Consider the following 18,151-nt stretch of genomic DNA (forward strand, 5'->3'; position numbering starts at 1 on the left):
TGCGCGCGACCGCAGAATCTGACACGCGCTCGCGAGAGCTTTTTGACACGTCAGCATGACATCAGAGCAAGGCGGACCGCACTCGGACACATTTCTAACCGGCATGCATTGCGGGCTGATCACCGGTGATCGGTTCTGCGCAGATTTCGCTCATCTCAAACAAGCCTATTGTCTGTGTTTTTTTGACTGACAGCAGCTCATTTGCATTGCTGAGGACAACGGTCGTGATGTCACCGTGGAAACGTGCTTCTGTTGCTAGGCGACAGTCACACTGGAGAAAAAAAGTCCCATAAATAATATTCCTCTGTCATAAAACCATTAAAGCGACAGATTTCCCACACCATCTCAGCGATCAGTAACACTGATGGTGAAATAGAACTGTACTGAATAGAAATTACTTAATTAATTGCCACAGTCAGTGGAAATCGACGGCTCATACTTTTAGCCCTTCAATCTGATTGGTTGAATGGCGTTCAACAGTCATGTGATCACCTGCGAACCAATCACAGCCGTGATGTTCAAATTACGTTTTTATCGTTGTATTATTTAGAGTATGTTATGATCTATTGTACCCCATTCACAGTTTTATGTGGCAATTATAAAGTTTCTGATAGACAGTTAAACATGTTCAAGTATATATGTTTTATTTCAGCAATCAATAAACAGATCAATAATTGCTCCTTCACAAACACAGCGAATCATTGTTTCATAAAAATAATGGCCGATCTGCCTCAAGAAAGATTATATCATCAGTCGTTTGACTCTATTGTAAAGAATAAACATTGATCACTGTAGATGTGAGGTCCGTCGATGCTTAAACGAGTCATTATCGAATGATTCAGTGGTTCGGGATTCAGTCGCTGCTTCTGATTCACTTTCACAGCTTTAAGAAACTCTGATTCTGTCCTTCTCTTCAAAACCACTGAATCCAGATCAGATGAAGATCTTCAGGTCTGAACACGCTAACCGGAGCATGTGCGGAGAACGTTTAGCTAACGTTACCATGACGTTATGAAAGCGTTATGAAAGTCCTCCGACCGTTCAAACACAGTTTTTATGCTTCAAACATTATGGGAACGTTCTGAAACAAGTAGAACAAGTTAAAAAACGTTAAAACATCCAACCAAACGTTTCTGTTTCGGGTAAAAACGCTCCATGATCGATGTGAACATTTTGTTTTTAACGTTTTGAGAACATTATTAAAGTCCAGATAAGTTTGAACACACGTTCCCTGTTCGCTGGGAATAGTTCCTAAGGCATTCGGTCAGCTGACCCTTTGACCCCTGATGACCCTTTGTCCCCTGATGACCCTTTGACCCCTGATGACCCTTCAACAAGGTAAACCTGCAATAAACACCTACCATAAACCCATGATTCCAGTGTCAGGAGTCTGTGAATGAAACAGCACAAACATCGACACTGTTTGATTCGCACTAAAAGCACCAGTGAAAAAGAAAGCAATGCAGACTGAAGAGTTTCTCATGATGAGGAAGAGTTTCTCATGAGGAAGGTCAGGAGGGTTTGGATCTAATCTTCTGTGTGACTGACGGACGGTGAGAAACACTGAGTCTGTTCACGTCTTAAAAGAGCCTGATGATGAAGATGATGTTGATGAAGATGATGATGATGATCATCAATCGACAACATGTATGTTAGACCCTATACCGACTAAACTATTGAAAGAGATGCTTCCAGAAGTCATAGATCCTCTTCTCAAAGTCATTAATTAATCTTTGTCTCTAGGATACGTACCAAAAACCTTTAAGCTGGTTAGGGTTAAACCGCTTATTTCAAAAACGCAACTTGATCCTACAGAATTAGTCAATTACAGGTCGATCTCGAATCTACCTTTTCTGTCAAAGATACTAGAAAAGGCAGTATCCTCACAACTGTGTTCCTTTCTTGAAAGAAATGGTATCTGCGAGGATTTCCAGTCCGGATTTAGACCGCACCATAGCACTGAGACAGCTCTCATTAGAGTCACAAATGATTTGCTCTTATCATCCGATCGTGGTTGTATCTCTCTATTAGTGTTACTTGATCTTAGTGCTGCATTTGACACCATTGACCACAACATTCTCTTAAATAGACTAGAAAACTATGTTGGCATTAGTGGAATTGCACTAGCATGGTTTAAATCATATTTATCTGACCGCTATCAGTTTGTAGCAGTAAATGAAGAGATGTCTTATCGATCACAAGTTCAGTATGGCGTACCACAAGGCTCAGTACTAGGACCACTGCTGTTCACTCTGTACATGCTACCTTTAGGAGATATCATTAGGAAACATGGAATTAGCTTTCACTGTTATGCTGATGATACTCAGCTCTATATTTCTTCCAAACCTAACGAAACTCACCAATTCACAAAATTATCGGAATGCATAGTTGATATAAAAAATTGTATGACTAGTAATTTCCTACTACTAAATTCTGAAAAAACAGAGATTCTAATTATTGGACAAAAAACTTCCACACGTAATAACCTAGAATACCGTCTAACACTTGATGCTGCTCTGTTAAGTCTTCGCCGTCAGTTAGGAACCTGTGTGTGTGTGTGTGTGTGTGTGTGTGTGTGTGTGTGTGTGTGTGTGTGTGTGTGTGTGTGTGTGTGTGTGTGTGTGTGTGTGTGTGCTCTTTGATACCAATCTTTCATTTGAAAGTCACGTGTCTAGTGTCTGTAAAACCGCATTTTTCCATCTTAAAAATATATCTAAATTACGTCATATGCTCTCACTGACAAATGCGGAACAACTAGTTCATGCGTTCATGACATCAAGGCTAGTAGATTATTGTAATGCTCTACTGGGTGGTTGCCCTGCACGCTTAATAAACAAACTACAGCTAGTTCAAAACGCAGCCGCTAGAGTTCTTACCAGAACCAGGAAGTACAACCATATTAGTCCGGTTCTGTCAACACTGCATTGGCTTCCTATTAAACATCGTATAAATTTTAAAATATTGCTGATTACTTACAAAGCACAAAATGGTTTAGCTCCCCAGTACTTGAGCGAGCTCTTAACGCATTATAGTCCTTCACGTCTATTGCGATCCCCAAGTTCTGGCCAGTTGATAATACCTAGAATATATAAATCGACTGCTGGCGGTAGATCCTTTTCCTATTTAGCACCAGAACTTTGGAACAATCTTCCTAACATTGTCCGGGAAGCAGACACAGTCTGTCAGTTCAAAGCTAGACTAAAAACACATCTCTTTGACCTAGCATTCACATAACACTCTATAGACTTCTATAATTCAATATTAGGCTGCTTAGATTAGGTCAGCCGGAACTGGGAACACTTCCCTTAAATCCTGATGTACTAGTTACATCATAAGAAGAATGGCATCTACGATAATTTTAGTGTCTTTGTTTATCCCGAGGTTTTCCCGCAGCCTGCCGGATCCAGGCCGTATCCAGATCTGACGAAGGACTTTCGCCTGGACCCGATGACAATGCAGTGCTGAAGTGCCAACTAGCCTCTCCCTATGGAGGATCCCTATACCACTCTACAGATAAAGCCTTGTGGAATTTTCCGGTTCGCATACCTACCCAAAGTGATAAGATCAAATAAAATTCTGCATAAAAATTTATAGACAAGTAGTTTGTTTAGGCATGGTATGTAAGGAATTACAAACCTGCGCACATATATTCAAACGCACATAACTATAGAATCAATTCTTAATGCGCATGTGAACGCCATCAGCGTCTATCACAGGTTCACGTTTAAAGTCTGTTTAGAGAGAACGGTGTCGTCTTAGCGGCCCCTAATTTAATAACAAATGATCATTTAGACGGAAGTGAATCAATCAAAACTAACTTTAGCTGGAAAAAACATTTTTCAAGAACCACGATAAAACCAAACCAATCTCTGTTACCTTAAATTATATGTTTATCTCTGTAAAGCTGCTTTGAAGCGATCTACATTGTTAAAAGCGCTATATAAATGAGGATGACTTGACTTGATAATGTTGATGAAGATGATTAAAATAATGATGTTAATGATGAAGATGATGAGGATGTTGATAATGAAGATGGTGATGATGATGATGTTGATGAAGATGATGAAGATAATGATGTTAATGATGAAGATTATGAGGATGTTGATAATGAAGATGGTGATGATGATGATGATGATGAAGATAATGATGTTAATGATGAAGATGATGAGGATGAGGATGGAGAGAATCACAGATCTGTGTGTGTTTGATTCTCCACAGATGCAGAACTTCCTGAGCTCATGATTCACACAGAAACACACGACCGGCCGAAGCTTCAGATCCAGAACTTCACACTCACTTCCAGACTAACACATGTAAGAGTTTCTGTTATTGCACATGATCTATTAGCATCTGTAGATTTCAGTCTTTATACATCATACGATTTCAGCTTATCTATATTCTGACTGTATCTATATATATATATATATATATATATATATATATATATATATATATCATTCACCTGATGATTTATAGAACATTATATTCTTAAGAACATGAAAATGTATTTTTCTGGATGATTTATGGAGTGATAAAAAAGAGGAATCCCTAATCCCAACATTAAACCTTTAACTCTAACATGTCAACCAAACGATTCTGGCTTTATCCAATGTTAGAGTTAAGCATTACAGCATATTTAATGCATAATTTGCATATTCAAACAAAATAAAAATACAAAAACTGTGGAAGTGATGCAACATTCTTAAAAATAAAGGTTTAAAAAGGGCTTTGATGCTCTAGAAGAACCTTCCATTCGTCAGTTCTTAGAAAAACATTTTTTTATAAGTACAAAAACATTTTAATAATCTAAAGAACCTTTTGTGCAATGGAAAGATGTTTAAGGTTTTTGAACCATCGAAGCCAATAAAGAACCTTCATTTTTAAGAGTAAATGTATTTGTTAAAGATCACATATTCTGCTTTCCTCCATGTTCATCTGTGTGTAGTGTTGCGGTTTGATCATGATAAAGCTCCAGTTCTTCTCTATATCAGTGTCAGTGTTTCTGAACTCCTGAAACGCCTCCATTGTATCTTGAGTTTCTTCCAGGAACGAACACGTCACAATATTCCTCATTATAATAATTCATATGCAAAATAAAGGGGCGGGGCCTGGTTGAGTTAGTTAGTAGTGTGTTAAACTGGCGGTTATGGTCAAGGGCGGGGCATTTCCCAAACACACTCAAAGCACTCGACCAATCACAATACACTGATCCAGTCGACCAATCAGAGCACAGTGTGCTTTTCAGGAGGAGGGGCTTCAGAGAGACAGGAAGTAAACAGAGCGTTACTGACAGACTGGGAAGAGAGGAGCCGCAACAATGGAGAATATGAGGAAAATAATCAACATTCAAGTTCTAGTAGAGACTAAAAACAACATCAAGACTTAAAAAAAGAGTGTAATCTTTAAGTCTTTTACCCTATTTGGCTGTAGTGTCTTGCCTTTATTTGGATTGTTGAGGTACTGGATATCCTGTGTTCAAATGAGAGAAGAAAACGCCAAACGAAGCAAGCGTCCATGTGTTGACACCACTGCTGAATGTATATAATATGGGTGTAGTGTCTGTGACGTCACTGGTGGAGTTTCTGAAGAGCGTTTCTGAAGCCTAAAGTGGGCGGAGCCGGCCGTCGCCATCTTGGCAGCGTCACTACCAGATAAAGGAGATTAGCTGAGGTGTCGTGACGCTAACAGACAGCAGACAAATTGCTAGTCGTGACATCAGCAGCAATCCACCTGTCACTCAAGTGGCCACGCCCTTAATTATGCACAACTTTAAGGCTTAATATAGTTTAAACGGATGAGTTATAAAAACGTTCACCCGCCTCACAGTCGTCATGAAGGACAAAATTAGCTATATAGACCAAAACCACTTTTTGCACCAGACTGTAAACATGTTTTTTCTGCTGTAAAGTTGAGCATTTTAACATGCGAGTCTATGGGATTGAGTCTCTTCTGCAGCCGGCCTCTAGTGGCCAGTGGAGGAACTGCAGTTTAAGTCTCTTCAGTGTTGAGAGAGAGAGAAGGCTCCGCTCGGTTGACTCTGAGTGACTTCAGTCCTCAGGAAACCTGTATGATCTCCATGCTGCCGGAGAAGCTGGACTGTGTGCCGGTCGTTCCCAGTTCTTCTCCGGGTCGAGTCTCTGAGCCGCCGTCTCCGAACTCCATCTGGCAGCTCCTGCGCTTCAGCTGCTTCTCGAAGCTGCTCTCCTCGTGCCAGCTCCTCCGGGAGTCCCGCGATTCTCCGGACCGCCCGCGTCTCCTGACCGGCTCGCGACCCGGAGCCGAGCCGGAGCAGAACCGGGCCGAGTCCGAGAGGAACCAGCCGCCGAGCACCAGGTCCGAGTGCCATCCCTTGAGCAGAGCGGAGTGTGTCGGGGCCGACGGGGATTCATCCATGCTCTCGCTGCGCTGGAGCTGCACACACACACTCCCGTCCCGCGGCACACACATACTCCTGCCTGGACTCTGCTCTGGGGTGTTTTGTTCTGAAAGCTCCTGCACCGGAGAGAACTGGCAGGGAAGAGTTGCTCCACACTCGCTGTAGGTCGTGATGTCGAGGGAGAAGGAGCGTTTGGGCCGACTGCTCTCCTTCAGGTCCTCTCCCAGCGTTAGACCGCAGAGCGCTCGGGTCAGCAGGTGCTCCTGGGAGACGCCGGGCTCCTCCGACACACGCGTCCTCTGCTCGTCACACACACCTGCTCTCGGCCTGACTCTCTCGCTCCTCAGCTTCTTCTCGAAGTCCAGTAACTGACCCAAGAAGTTGAAGTTCGGGGAGATGGTCGGGCGTTTCTCCTTCACGAACCTGTGTGAGGCGAGATCACACGTCACACGTCATAAAGGCAGAGGAGTAAACAGGACTTGAGTTAAAGTTCAGATACCTTACAGCGAAAATTACTCCATTACAAGTCCCCAATTTCAATACGACTTGAGTAAAAGTCTTAGAGTATCTGTTAGTTCACCCAACAATAAAAATTACCCCATGATTTACGATGTATATGACTTTCTTCTTTCAGACGAATACAATCGGAGTTATAGTAAAAAAAAACATCCAAGCTTTATAATGGCAGTGAATGGCCATAAAAGTGAAAGTCCATAAAAGTGCATCTATCCATCATAAAAGTTTAGAGAGACTCCGCCCACACTCTCTTCCGATTGGCTATGAGTTTGGATTGATTTGGTCACAAACTGCTTGTCGCTGGAATCGTATGGTCGTGTCTGTTAAGGGCTCTGTGACGGTCAAGCTCAAGAAAACACGTCACATCTAAACCCAAAACCAAAGGAATGAAGATTTTATAACTACAAAATTTACATTTAAATCAATTAAATGCATGTAATCAAATACTATCATAATGAATAAATACTCTATTTAAATGTAATACTTAACAATACCATCATCAAAATAATGTCTTTTGATTTGTTGTTGAAAGTGAGCTGGACGTGTTTCATGAGACACAAAAGAGTCAGAGAAGAAGGATGGTCACATGATCGGTTGTTACCTGTACGCTTCATCTAATGACATGTCCATCCTCTTCATGATGTAGGCGATGGCGATGGTTGCCGAGCGCGAGATTCCCGCCAGACAGTGAACTAGGACTCGGGCGTTGCTGGCCTTGGCTTTCTCTGACAGGAAACACACACTAATCAGGGCCGAATTATTTCAACTTATTTTCAAAAAAATAATGTTTAACGCCCAAATCTGTGGTGAAAAACTAAATTACCCATGATGCTGTGCAGAAAATTCCACCAATCAAAGTTTTGCAGTCTCAATATATACCTATATATATTATATTTTAATTTAATTAGAATAATTCACAAAAAAATTTATATAATTTTTTTAATTTAATTAAATATTTTAAATTAAATCAGTTAAATTTAGTTAATATGTAATTTTAATAGTATTACAATTACGTGAAATAAAAAAAATAAAACAAACAAAATATATACAAATTAAATTTTTAATAAGTATTAAAATAATGTCAAATATTAAAATTGAAATAAAATTAAAAATTTAACCAAAAACATAATTAAATTAAATTATTATTTTTAATATTTAATTTAGTTTAGTTCAGTCTTGTATCTGTCATTTTTATTTTATATATATATATTGTTAATGTTGTGATTCTAATGTTGTGACAGAAAAGCAGTGTTTGGCGCTGATGTCATGTGACCCTGTCTGACCTATGAACTCCACGGATCGGTCGAGCCAGGGCAGGATCTTCTCGCAGAAGCTGTCGTTGACCGGCACGCGCAGGAAGTGTGTGTCGGGGATGAAGTCGGGTTTGGGGCAGGTGTTGCTGGCGTTGAGCACGTACGCGATATCGTTCTGCTTCATGAGCTCCTGCGGGAACACACACACACACACACACACACACGCATCAGTAGGTGTTCTGATCCGCGCACACAAACACACACGCACACACACTCACGCACACACACGCATCAGCAGGTGTTCTGATCCGCGCACACACACTCACACGCACACAGACAGACACACACACACACACACACACACACACTCTTACAGACACACACACATACACACACACACACACACACACTCTCTCTCTCTCACATACACACACACACACACACAATCTCTCTCTCTCTCACATACACACACACTCACCTGGTTGAGCACGTCCCTCTGGCAGCCCAAGTACAGGTGTGGTAGGATGCGGGTCGGGTTCGGGTTGGTCACGGAGAGAGTTAGATTCGGCTGAGACACGCAGGACGGCACCAGCGCAGACTTTCCTTCACACAGACCCGGGAACAGACGCCAGAACTCAGAGAATCCTCCTGCACACACACACACACACACCGAGCCTCAGAAAACACCAGCAGAGAGATTGTGTGTGTGTGTGTGTGTGTGTGACAACATAAGTGTTCGGTGTGTCATGTGACTGTAACCTGAGAGCAGGTGGACTGATGGGAAGCTCTTCTCCAGCTTGGCCAATAGGACACTGAGAAAGGCATCATGTGACAGGGAGGCGGGGTCAGACGAGCTCTGGTCATACACCACGACCTCTTGACCCTGGAGTTCCAGCTGAAAACACACACACACACACTCAGTGTTTCAGTCCCTGATCAATACTGTTCTTCTGACTGTATGAATATAAATTAAAGGGGACATATCATGAAAATCGTTTATAATATTACCGGCTCTTAATCTGCACGTTTATAATATTACCGGCCCTTAATCTGCACGTTTATAATATTACCGGCCCTTAATCTGCACGTTTATAATATTACCGGCCCTTAATCTGCACGTTTATAATATTACCGTCCCTTAATCTGCACGTTTATAATATTACCGGCTCTTAATCTGCACGTTTATAATATTACCGGCTCTTAATCTGCACGTTTATAATATTACCGGCCCTTAATCTGCACGTTTATAATATTACGGGCCCTTAATCTGCACGTTTATAATATTACCGGCTCTTAATCTGCACGTTTATAATATTATCGTCCCTTAATCTGCACGTTTATAATATTACCGGCCCTTAATCTGCACGTTTATAATATTACCGGCCCTTAATCTGCACGTTTATAATATTACCGGCCCTTAATCTGCACGTTTATAATATTACCGGCCCTTAATCTGCACAATTAAAATATTACCAGCTCTTAATCTGCACGTTTATAATATTACCGGCCCTTAATCTGCACGTTTAGAATATTACCGGCCCTTAATCTGCACGTTTATAATATTACCGGCTCTTAATCTGCACGTTTATAATATTACCGGCTCTTAATCTGCACGTTTATAATATTACCGGCCCTTAATCTGCACGTTTATAATATTACCGGCTCTTAATCTGCACGTTTATAATATTACCGGCCCTTAATCTGCACGTTTATAATATTACCGGCTCTTAATCTGCACGTTTATAATATTACCGGCTCTTAATCTGCACGTTTATAATATTACCGGCTCTTAATCTGCACGTTTATAATATTACCGGCTCTTAATCTGCACGTTTATAATATTACCGGCTCTTAATCTGCACGTTTATAATATTACCGGCTCTTAATCTGCACGTTTATAATATTACCGGCTCTTAATCTGCACGTTTATAATATTACCGGCTCTTAATCTGCACGTTTATAATATTACCGGCTCTTAATCTGCACGTTTATAATATTACCGGCCCTTAATCTGCACGTTTATAATATTACCGGCTCTTAATCTGCACGTTTATAATATTACCGGCTCTTAATCTGCACGTTTATAATATTACCGGCCCTTAATCTGCACATTTATAATATTACCAGCTCTTAATCTGCACGTTTATAATATTATATAAATCACGTTTATAATATTACCGGCTCTTAATCTGCACGTTTATAATATTACCGGCTCTTAATCTGCACGTTTATAATATTACCGGCCCTTAATCTGCACGTTTATAATATTACCGGCCCTTAATCTGCACGTTTATAATATTACCGGCCCTTAATCTGCACGTTTATAATATTACGGGCCCTTAATCTGCACGTTTATAATATTACCGGCTCTTAATCTGCACGTTTATAATATTACCGGCTCTTAATCTGCACGTTTATAATATTACCGGCCCTTAATCTGCACGTTTATAATATTACCGGCCCTTAATCTGCACGTTTATAATATTACCGGCCCTTAATCTGCACGTTTATAATATTACGGGCCCTTAATCTGCACGTTTATAATATTACGGGCCCTTAATCTGCACGTTTATAATATTACCGGCTCTTAATCAGCACGTTTATAATATTACCGGCCCTTAATCTGCACGTTTATAATATTACCGGCTCTTAATCTGCACGTTTATAATATTACCGGCTCTTAATCTGCACGTTTATAATATTACCGGCCCTTAATCTGCACATTTATAATATTACCAGCTCTTAATCTGCACGTTTATAATATTATATAAATCACGTTTATAATATTACCGGCTCTTAATCTGCACGTTTATAATATTACCGGCTCTTAATCTGCACGTTTATAATATTACCGGCTCTTAATCTGCACGTTTATAATATTATATAAATCACGTTTATAATATTACCGGCCCTTAATCTGCACGTTTATAATATTATATAAATCACGTTTATAATATTACCGGCTCTTAATCTGCACGTTTATAATATTACCGGCCCTTAATCTGCACGTTTATAATATTATATAAATCACGTTTATAATATTACCGGCTCTTAATCTGCACGTTTATAATATTACCGGCTCTTAATCTGCACGTTTATAATATTACCGGCTCTTAATCTGCACGTTTATAATATTACCGGCCCTTAATCTGCACGTTTATAATATTACGGGCCCTTAATCTGCACGTTTATAATATTACCGGCTCTTAATCTGCACGTTTATAATATTATCGTCCCTTAATCTGCACGTTTATAATATTACCGGCCCTTAATCTGCACGTTTATAATATTACCGGCCCTTAATCTGCACGTTTATAATATTACCGGCCCTTAATCTGCACGTTTATAATATTACCGGCCCTTAATCTGCACAATTAAAATATTACCAGCTCTTAATCTGCACGTTTATAATATTACCGGCCCTTAATCTGCACGTTTAGAATATTACCGGCCCTTAATCTGCACGTTTATAATATTACCGGCTCTTAATCTGCACGTTTATAATATTACCGGCTCTTAATCTGCACGTTTATAATATTACCGGCCCTTAATCTGCACGTTTATAATATTACCGGCTCTTAATCTGCACGTTTATAATATTACCGGCCCTTAATCTGCACGTTTATAATATTACCGGCTCTTAATCTGCACGTTTATAATATTACCGGCTCTTAATCTGCACGTTTATAATATTACCGGCTCTTAATCTGCACGTTTATAATATTACCGGCTCTTAATCTGCACGTTTATAATATTACCGGCTCTTAATCTGCACGTTTATAATATTACCGGCTCTTAATCTGCACGTTTATAATATTACCGGCTCTTAATCTGCACGTTTATAATATTACCGGCCCTTAATCTGCACGTTTATAATATTACCGGCTCTTAATCTGCACGTTTATAATATTACCGGCTCTTAATCTGCACGTTTATAATATTACCGGCCCTTAATCTGCACATTTATAATATTACCAGCTCTTAATCTGCACGTTTATAATATTATATAAATCACGTTTATAATATTACCGGCTCTTAATCTGCACGTTTATAATATTACCGGCTCTTAATCTGCACGTTTATAATATTACCGGCCCTTAATCTGCACGTTTATAATATTACCGGCCCTTAATCTGCACGTTTATAATATTACCGGCCCTTAATCTGCACGTTTATAATATTACGGGCCCTTAATCTGCACGTTTATAATATTACGGGCCCTTAATCTGCACGTTTATAATATTACCGGCTCTTAATCTGCACGTTTATAATATTACCGGCTCTTAATCTGCACGTTTATAATATTACCGGCCCTTAATCTGCACGTTTATAATATTACCGGCTCTTAATCTGCACGTTTATAATATTACCGGCTCTTAATCTGCACGTTTATAATATTACCGGCCCTTAATCTGCACGTTTATAATATTACCGGCTCTTAATCTGCACGTTTATAATATTACCGGCTCTTAATCTGCACGTTTATAATATTACCGGCCCTTAATCTGCACATTTATAATATTACCGGCTCTTAATCTGCACGTTTATAATATTATATAAATCACGTTTATAATATTACCGGCCCTTAATCTGCACGTTTATAATATTATATAAATCACGTTTATAATATTACCGGCTCTTAATCTGCACGTTTATAATATTACCGGCCCTTAATCTGCACGTTTATAATATTATATAAATCACGTTTATAATATTACCGGCCCTTAATCTGCACGTTTATAATATTACCGGCCCTTAATCTGCACGTTTATAATATTACCGGCTCTTAATCTGCACGTTTATAATATTACCGGCTCTTAATCTGCACGTTTATAATATTACCGGCCCTTAATCTGCACATTTATAATATTACCAGCTCTTAATCTGCACGTTTATAATATTATATAAATCACGTTTATAATATTACCGGCTCTTAATCTGCACGTTTATAATATTACCGGCTCTTAATCTGCACGTTTATAATATTACCGGCTCTTAATCTGCACGTTTATAATATTATATAAATCACGTTTATAATATTACCGGCCCTTAATCTGCACGTTTATAATATTATATAAATCACGTTTATAATATTACCGGCTCTTAATCTGCACGTTTATAATATTACCGGCCCTTAATCTGCACGTTTATAATATTATATAAATCACGTTTATAATATTACCGGCTCTTAATCTGCACGTTTATAATATTACCGGCCCTTAATCTGCACGTTTATAATATTATATAAATCACGTTTATAATATTACCGGCCCTTAATCTGCACGTTTATAATATTACCGGCTCTTAATCTGCACGTTTATAATATTACCGGCTCTTAATCTGCACGTTTATAATATTACCGGCCCTTAATCTGCACATTTATAATATTACCAGCTCTTAATCTGCACGTTTATAATATTATATAAATCACGTTTATAATATTACCGGCTCTTAATCTGCACGTTTATAATATTACCGGCTCTTAATCTGCACGTTTATAATATTATATAAATCACGTTTATAATATTACCGGCCCTTAATCTGCACGTTTATAATATTATATAAATCACGTTTATAATATTACCGGCTCTTAATCTGCACGTTTATAATATTACCGGCCCTTAATCTGCACGTTTATAATATTATATAAATCACGTTTATAATATTACCGGCTCTTAATCTGCACGTTTATAATATTACCGGCTCTTAATCTGCACGTTTATAATATTACCGGCCCTTAATCTGCACATTTATAATATTACCAGCTCTTAATCTGCACGTTTATAATATTACCGGCCCTTAATCTGCAGGTTTATAATATTATATAAATCACGTTTATAATATTACCGGCTCTTAATCTGCACGTATATAATATTACCTTAATCTGCACGTTTATAATATTACCGGCCCTTAATCTGCACGTTTATAATATTACCGGCTCTTAATCTGCACGTTTATAATATTACCGGCCCTTAATCTGCACGTTTATAATATTACCGGCCCTTAATCTGCACGTTTATAATATTACCGGCTCTTAATCTGCACGTTTATAATATTACCGGCTCTTAATCTGCACGTTTATAATATTACCGGCCCTTAATCTGCAGGTTTATAATATTACCGGCCCTTAATCTGCACGTTTATAATATTACCGGCTCTTAATCTGCACGTTTATAATATTACCGGCTCTTAATCTGCACGTTTATAATATTACCGGCTCTTAATCTGCACGTTTATAATATTACCGGCCCTTAATCTGCACGTTTATAATATTACCGGCCCTTAATCTGCACGTTTATAATATTACCGGCCCTTAATCTGCACGTTTATAATATTACCGGCCCTTAATCTGCACGTTTATAATATTACCGGCCCTTAATCTGCACAATTAAAATATTACCAGCTCTTAATCTGCACGTTTATAATATTACCGGCCCTTAATCTGCACGTTTAGAATATTACCGGCCCTTAATCTGCACGTTTAGAATATTACCGGCTCTTAATCTGCACGTTTATAATATTACCGGCTCTTAATCTGCACGTTTATAATATTACCGGCTCTTAATCTGCACGTTTATAATATTACCGGCTCTTAATCTGCACGTTTATAATATTACCGGCTCTTAATCTGCACGTTTATAATATTACCGGCTCTTAATCTGCACGTTTATAATATTACCGGCTCTTAATCTGCACGTTTATAATATTACCGGCTCTTAATCTGCACGTTTATAATATTACCGGCTCTTAATCTGCACGTTTATAATATTACCGGCTCTTAATCTGCACGTTTATAATATTACCGGCCCTTAATCTGCACGTTTATAATATTACCGGCTCTTAATCTGCACGTTTATAATATTACCGGCTCTTAATCTGCACGTTTATAATATTACCGGCCCTTAATCTGCACATTTATAATATTACCAGCTCTTAATCTGCACGTTTATAATATTATATAAATCACGTTTATAATATTACCGGCTCTTAATCTGCACGTTTATAATATTATATAAATCACGTTTATAATATTACCGGCCCTTAATCTGCACGTTTATAATATTATATAAATCACGTTTATAATATTACCGGCTCTTAATCTGCACGTTTATAATATTACCGGCCCTTAATCTGCACGTTTATAATATTATATAAATCACGTTTATAATATTACCGGCTCTTAATCTGCACGTTTATAATATTACCGGCTCTTAATCTGCACGTTTATAATATTACCGGCCCTTAATCTGCACATTTATAATATTACCAGCTCTTAATCTGCACGTTTATAATATTACCGGCCCTTAATCTGCAGGTTTATAATATTATATAAATCACGTTTATAATATTACCGGCTCTTAATCTGCACGTATATAATATTACCTTAATCTGCACGTTTATAATATTACCGGCCCTTAATCTGCACGTTTATAATATTACCGGCCCTTAATCTGCACGTTTATAATATTACCGGCCCTTAATCTGCACGTTTATAATATTACCGGCCCTTAATCTGCACATTTATAATATTACCGGCTCTTAATCTGCACGTTTATAATATTACCGGCCCTTAATCTGCACGTTTATAATATTACCGGCCCTTAATCTGCACGTTTATAATATTACCGGCCCTTAATCTGCACGTTTATAATATTACCGGCTCTTAATCTGCACGTTTATAATATTACCGGCTCTTAATCTGCACGTTTATAATATTACCGGCCCTTAATCTGCACGTTTATAATATTACCGGCCCTTAATCTGCACGTTTATAATATTACCGGCTCTTAATCTGCACGTTTATAATATTACCGGCTCTTAATCTGCACGTTTATAATATTACCGGCCCTTAATCTGCACGTTTATAATATTGCCGGCTCTTAATCTGCACGTTTATAATATTACCGGCTCTTAATCTGCACGTTTATAATATTACCGGCTCTTAATCTGCACGTATATAATATTACCTTAATCTGCACGTTTATAATATTACCGGCTCTTAATCTGCACGTTTATAATATTACCGGCTCTTAATCTGCACGTTTATAATATTACCGGCCCTTAATCTGCACGTTTATAATATTACCGGCTCTTAATCTGCACGTTTATAATATTACCGGCCCTTAATCTGCACGTTTATAATATTACCGGCCCTTAATCTGCACGTTTATAATATTACCGGCTCTTAATCTGCACGTTTATAATATTACCGGCTCTTAATCTGCACGTTTATAATATATCCGGCTCTTAATCTGCACGTTTATAATATTACCGGCTCTTAACCCGTTTAATCCCAAATTTTTTCTTGCAACTTAAGTACATTATTTTTACTCCTTAGACCTCCCTTACACTCAAACATTATGCCTTTTTTGATTTTATGTTGGTTAAGTTAGTGAAATATTAGGTTTTATACTCGGTCACAATAGTGACCGGTGGGAAACACCATAGTCAGAATTCATACAAATTCTTCAATTAGACCTATTGACACAATTCATTCCAAGACATCCAATACCTCGTTTTTTCATTTCATGAAGGAGGCTTAGTGAGGTGAAAAGGTTGTTATGTACAAAGTTACACCCTGGAGGAACTTCTGCTTGTTCGGCTAGACCCCTATAGGCTAGACCATGACTTCACTTGGGCCCTGTCCTAGGCCAGTTTCAGGGAGATGTGTGTGCACTCATTCAGTGCACTGAAGATGGGCCGTAAATTCTAGAAAGGGTTGTTTGTGGTCATGTGTGGGGCACACCAATTGGTTCTCATGAACATCTGCCTAATCCTCCAGATAGTTCACCTCTGCATCGCCATTCAATAGTCTACTTGGCAAATGGGCCGTTTCACCCATGGTACTCCCTATCTGAGCCATCACTATCTCAGTCACTTTCAATTGGGGGGAGGGGGAGGGGGGTGGTGTCACGTACGTCTAGAAGGTCCAACACATTGAAAGTTTCTGGAATACTGATAACTACACTGAACAAAATTATAAACGCAACACTTTTGTTTTTGCCCCCATTTTTCATGAGCTGAACTCAAAGATCTTAGACCTTTTCTATGTACACAAAAGGCCTATTTCTCTCAAATATTGTTCGCAAACCTGTCTAAATCTGTGTTAGTGAGCACTTCTCCTTTGTCAAGATCATCCATCCCCCTCACAGGTGTTGCATATGTTCAGTGTAGGATTGCCAATACCTGCCAATACCAGCCAATACCTTTTTTTCAATTGAAGTACTGTGTTATACTACCAGTCACAATTGTGACTGTAAACAAATTTACAAGTCTTACGAGCAAAATATATATGCAGGAGTATAATTTTCAAAATATATCAGCAGTAGACCCTTTAAAGAATATATGTACAAAATATGATAGTTCTATATGTTAATTAAGATGTTTTACATACTACTTTTTGTAGTAGTTTGAGGAAGACATCTTCTTCTAGATGTGCAAGCAGGAAGTAACTGATCTGGTCATGTGACCTTTCACACTAGTCACATGACATTAATAGATTTTAATCAAGACAATCTATTTTGTCATTTAAAAGTTGAATTTCTTGCCCAAAGTTTTCAGAGCTTTCAGAAATAAGAAAAAAGATGAGGTCACAATTGTGACCGGTGGGATTAAACGGGTTAATCTGCACGTTTATAATATATCCGGCTCTTAATCTGCACGTTTATAATATTACCGGCTCTTAATCTGCACGTTTATAATATTACCGGCTCTTAATCTGACACAATTGTGTACCTTAATCTGCACGTTTATAATATTACCGGCTCTTAATCTGACACAATTGTGTACCTTAATCTGCACGTTTATAATATTACCGGCTCTTAATCTGACACAATTGTGTACCTTAATCTGCACGTTTATAATATTACCGGCTCTTAATCTGCACGTTTATAATATTACCGGCTCTTAATCTGCACGTTTATAATATTACCGGCTCTTAATCTGCACGTTTATAATATTACCGGCTCTTAATCTGCACGTTTATAATATTACCGGCTCTTAATCT

At 38.5% G+C, this 18,151-nt stretch overlaps 1 protein-coding gene across 1 annotated transcript in view; it reads right to left on the reverse strand.

Annotated features, from left to right (window-relative positions):
• Nucleotides 1-623: 623 nt before the first annotated feature.
• dusp16 (dual specificity phosphatase 16) overlaps nucleotides 624-18,151 on the reverse strand; it is a 25,815-nt gene continuing 8,287 nt past the window's right edge. Inside the window, exons 3-7 of the mRNA XM_077245459.1 lie at nucleotides 8,905-9,040; nucleotides 8,624-8,793; nucleotides 8,176-8,335; nucleotides 7,494-7,617; nucleotides 624-6,799 (exon numbers count right to left, since the gene is read on the reverse strand). Of these exons, the coding sequence (XP_077101574.1) occupies nucleotides 6,055-6,799; nucleotides 7,494-7,617; nucleotides 8,176-8,335; nucleotides 8,624-8,793; nucleotides 8,905-9,040 (1,335 nt within the window). The 3' untranslated portion in view covers nucleotides 624-6,054. The remainder of the gene's footprint in view (nucleotides 6,800-7,493; nucleotides 7,618-8,175; nucleotides 8,336-8,623; nucleotides 8,794-8,904; nucleotides 9,041-18,151) is intronic.

Source organism: Siphateles boraxobius, unplaced genomic scaffold (assembly GCF_051911475.1).
Source record: "Siphateles boraxobius isolate OS27281-9 unplaced genomic scaffold, OSU_SipBor_1 261, whole genome shotgun sequence".
Lineage (NCBI taxonomy): Eukaryota > Metazoa > Chordata > Actinopteri > Cypriniformes > Leuciscidae > Siphateles > Siphateles boraxobius.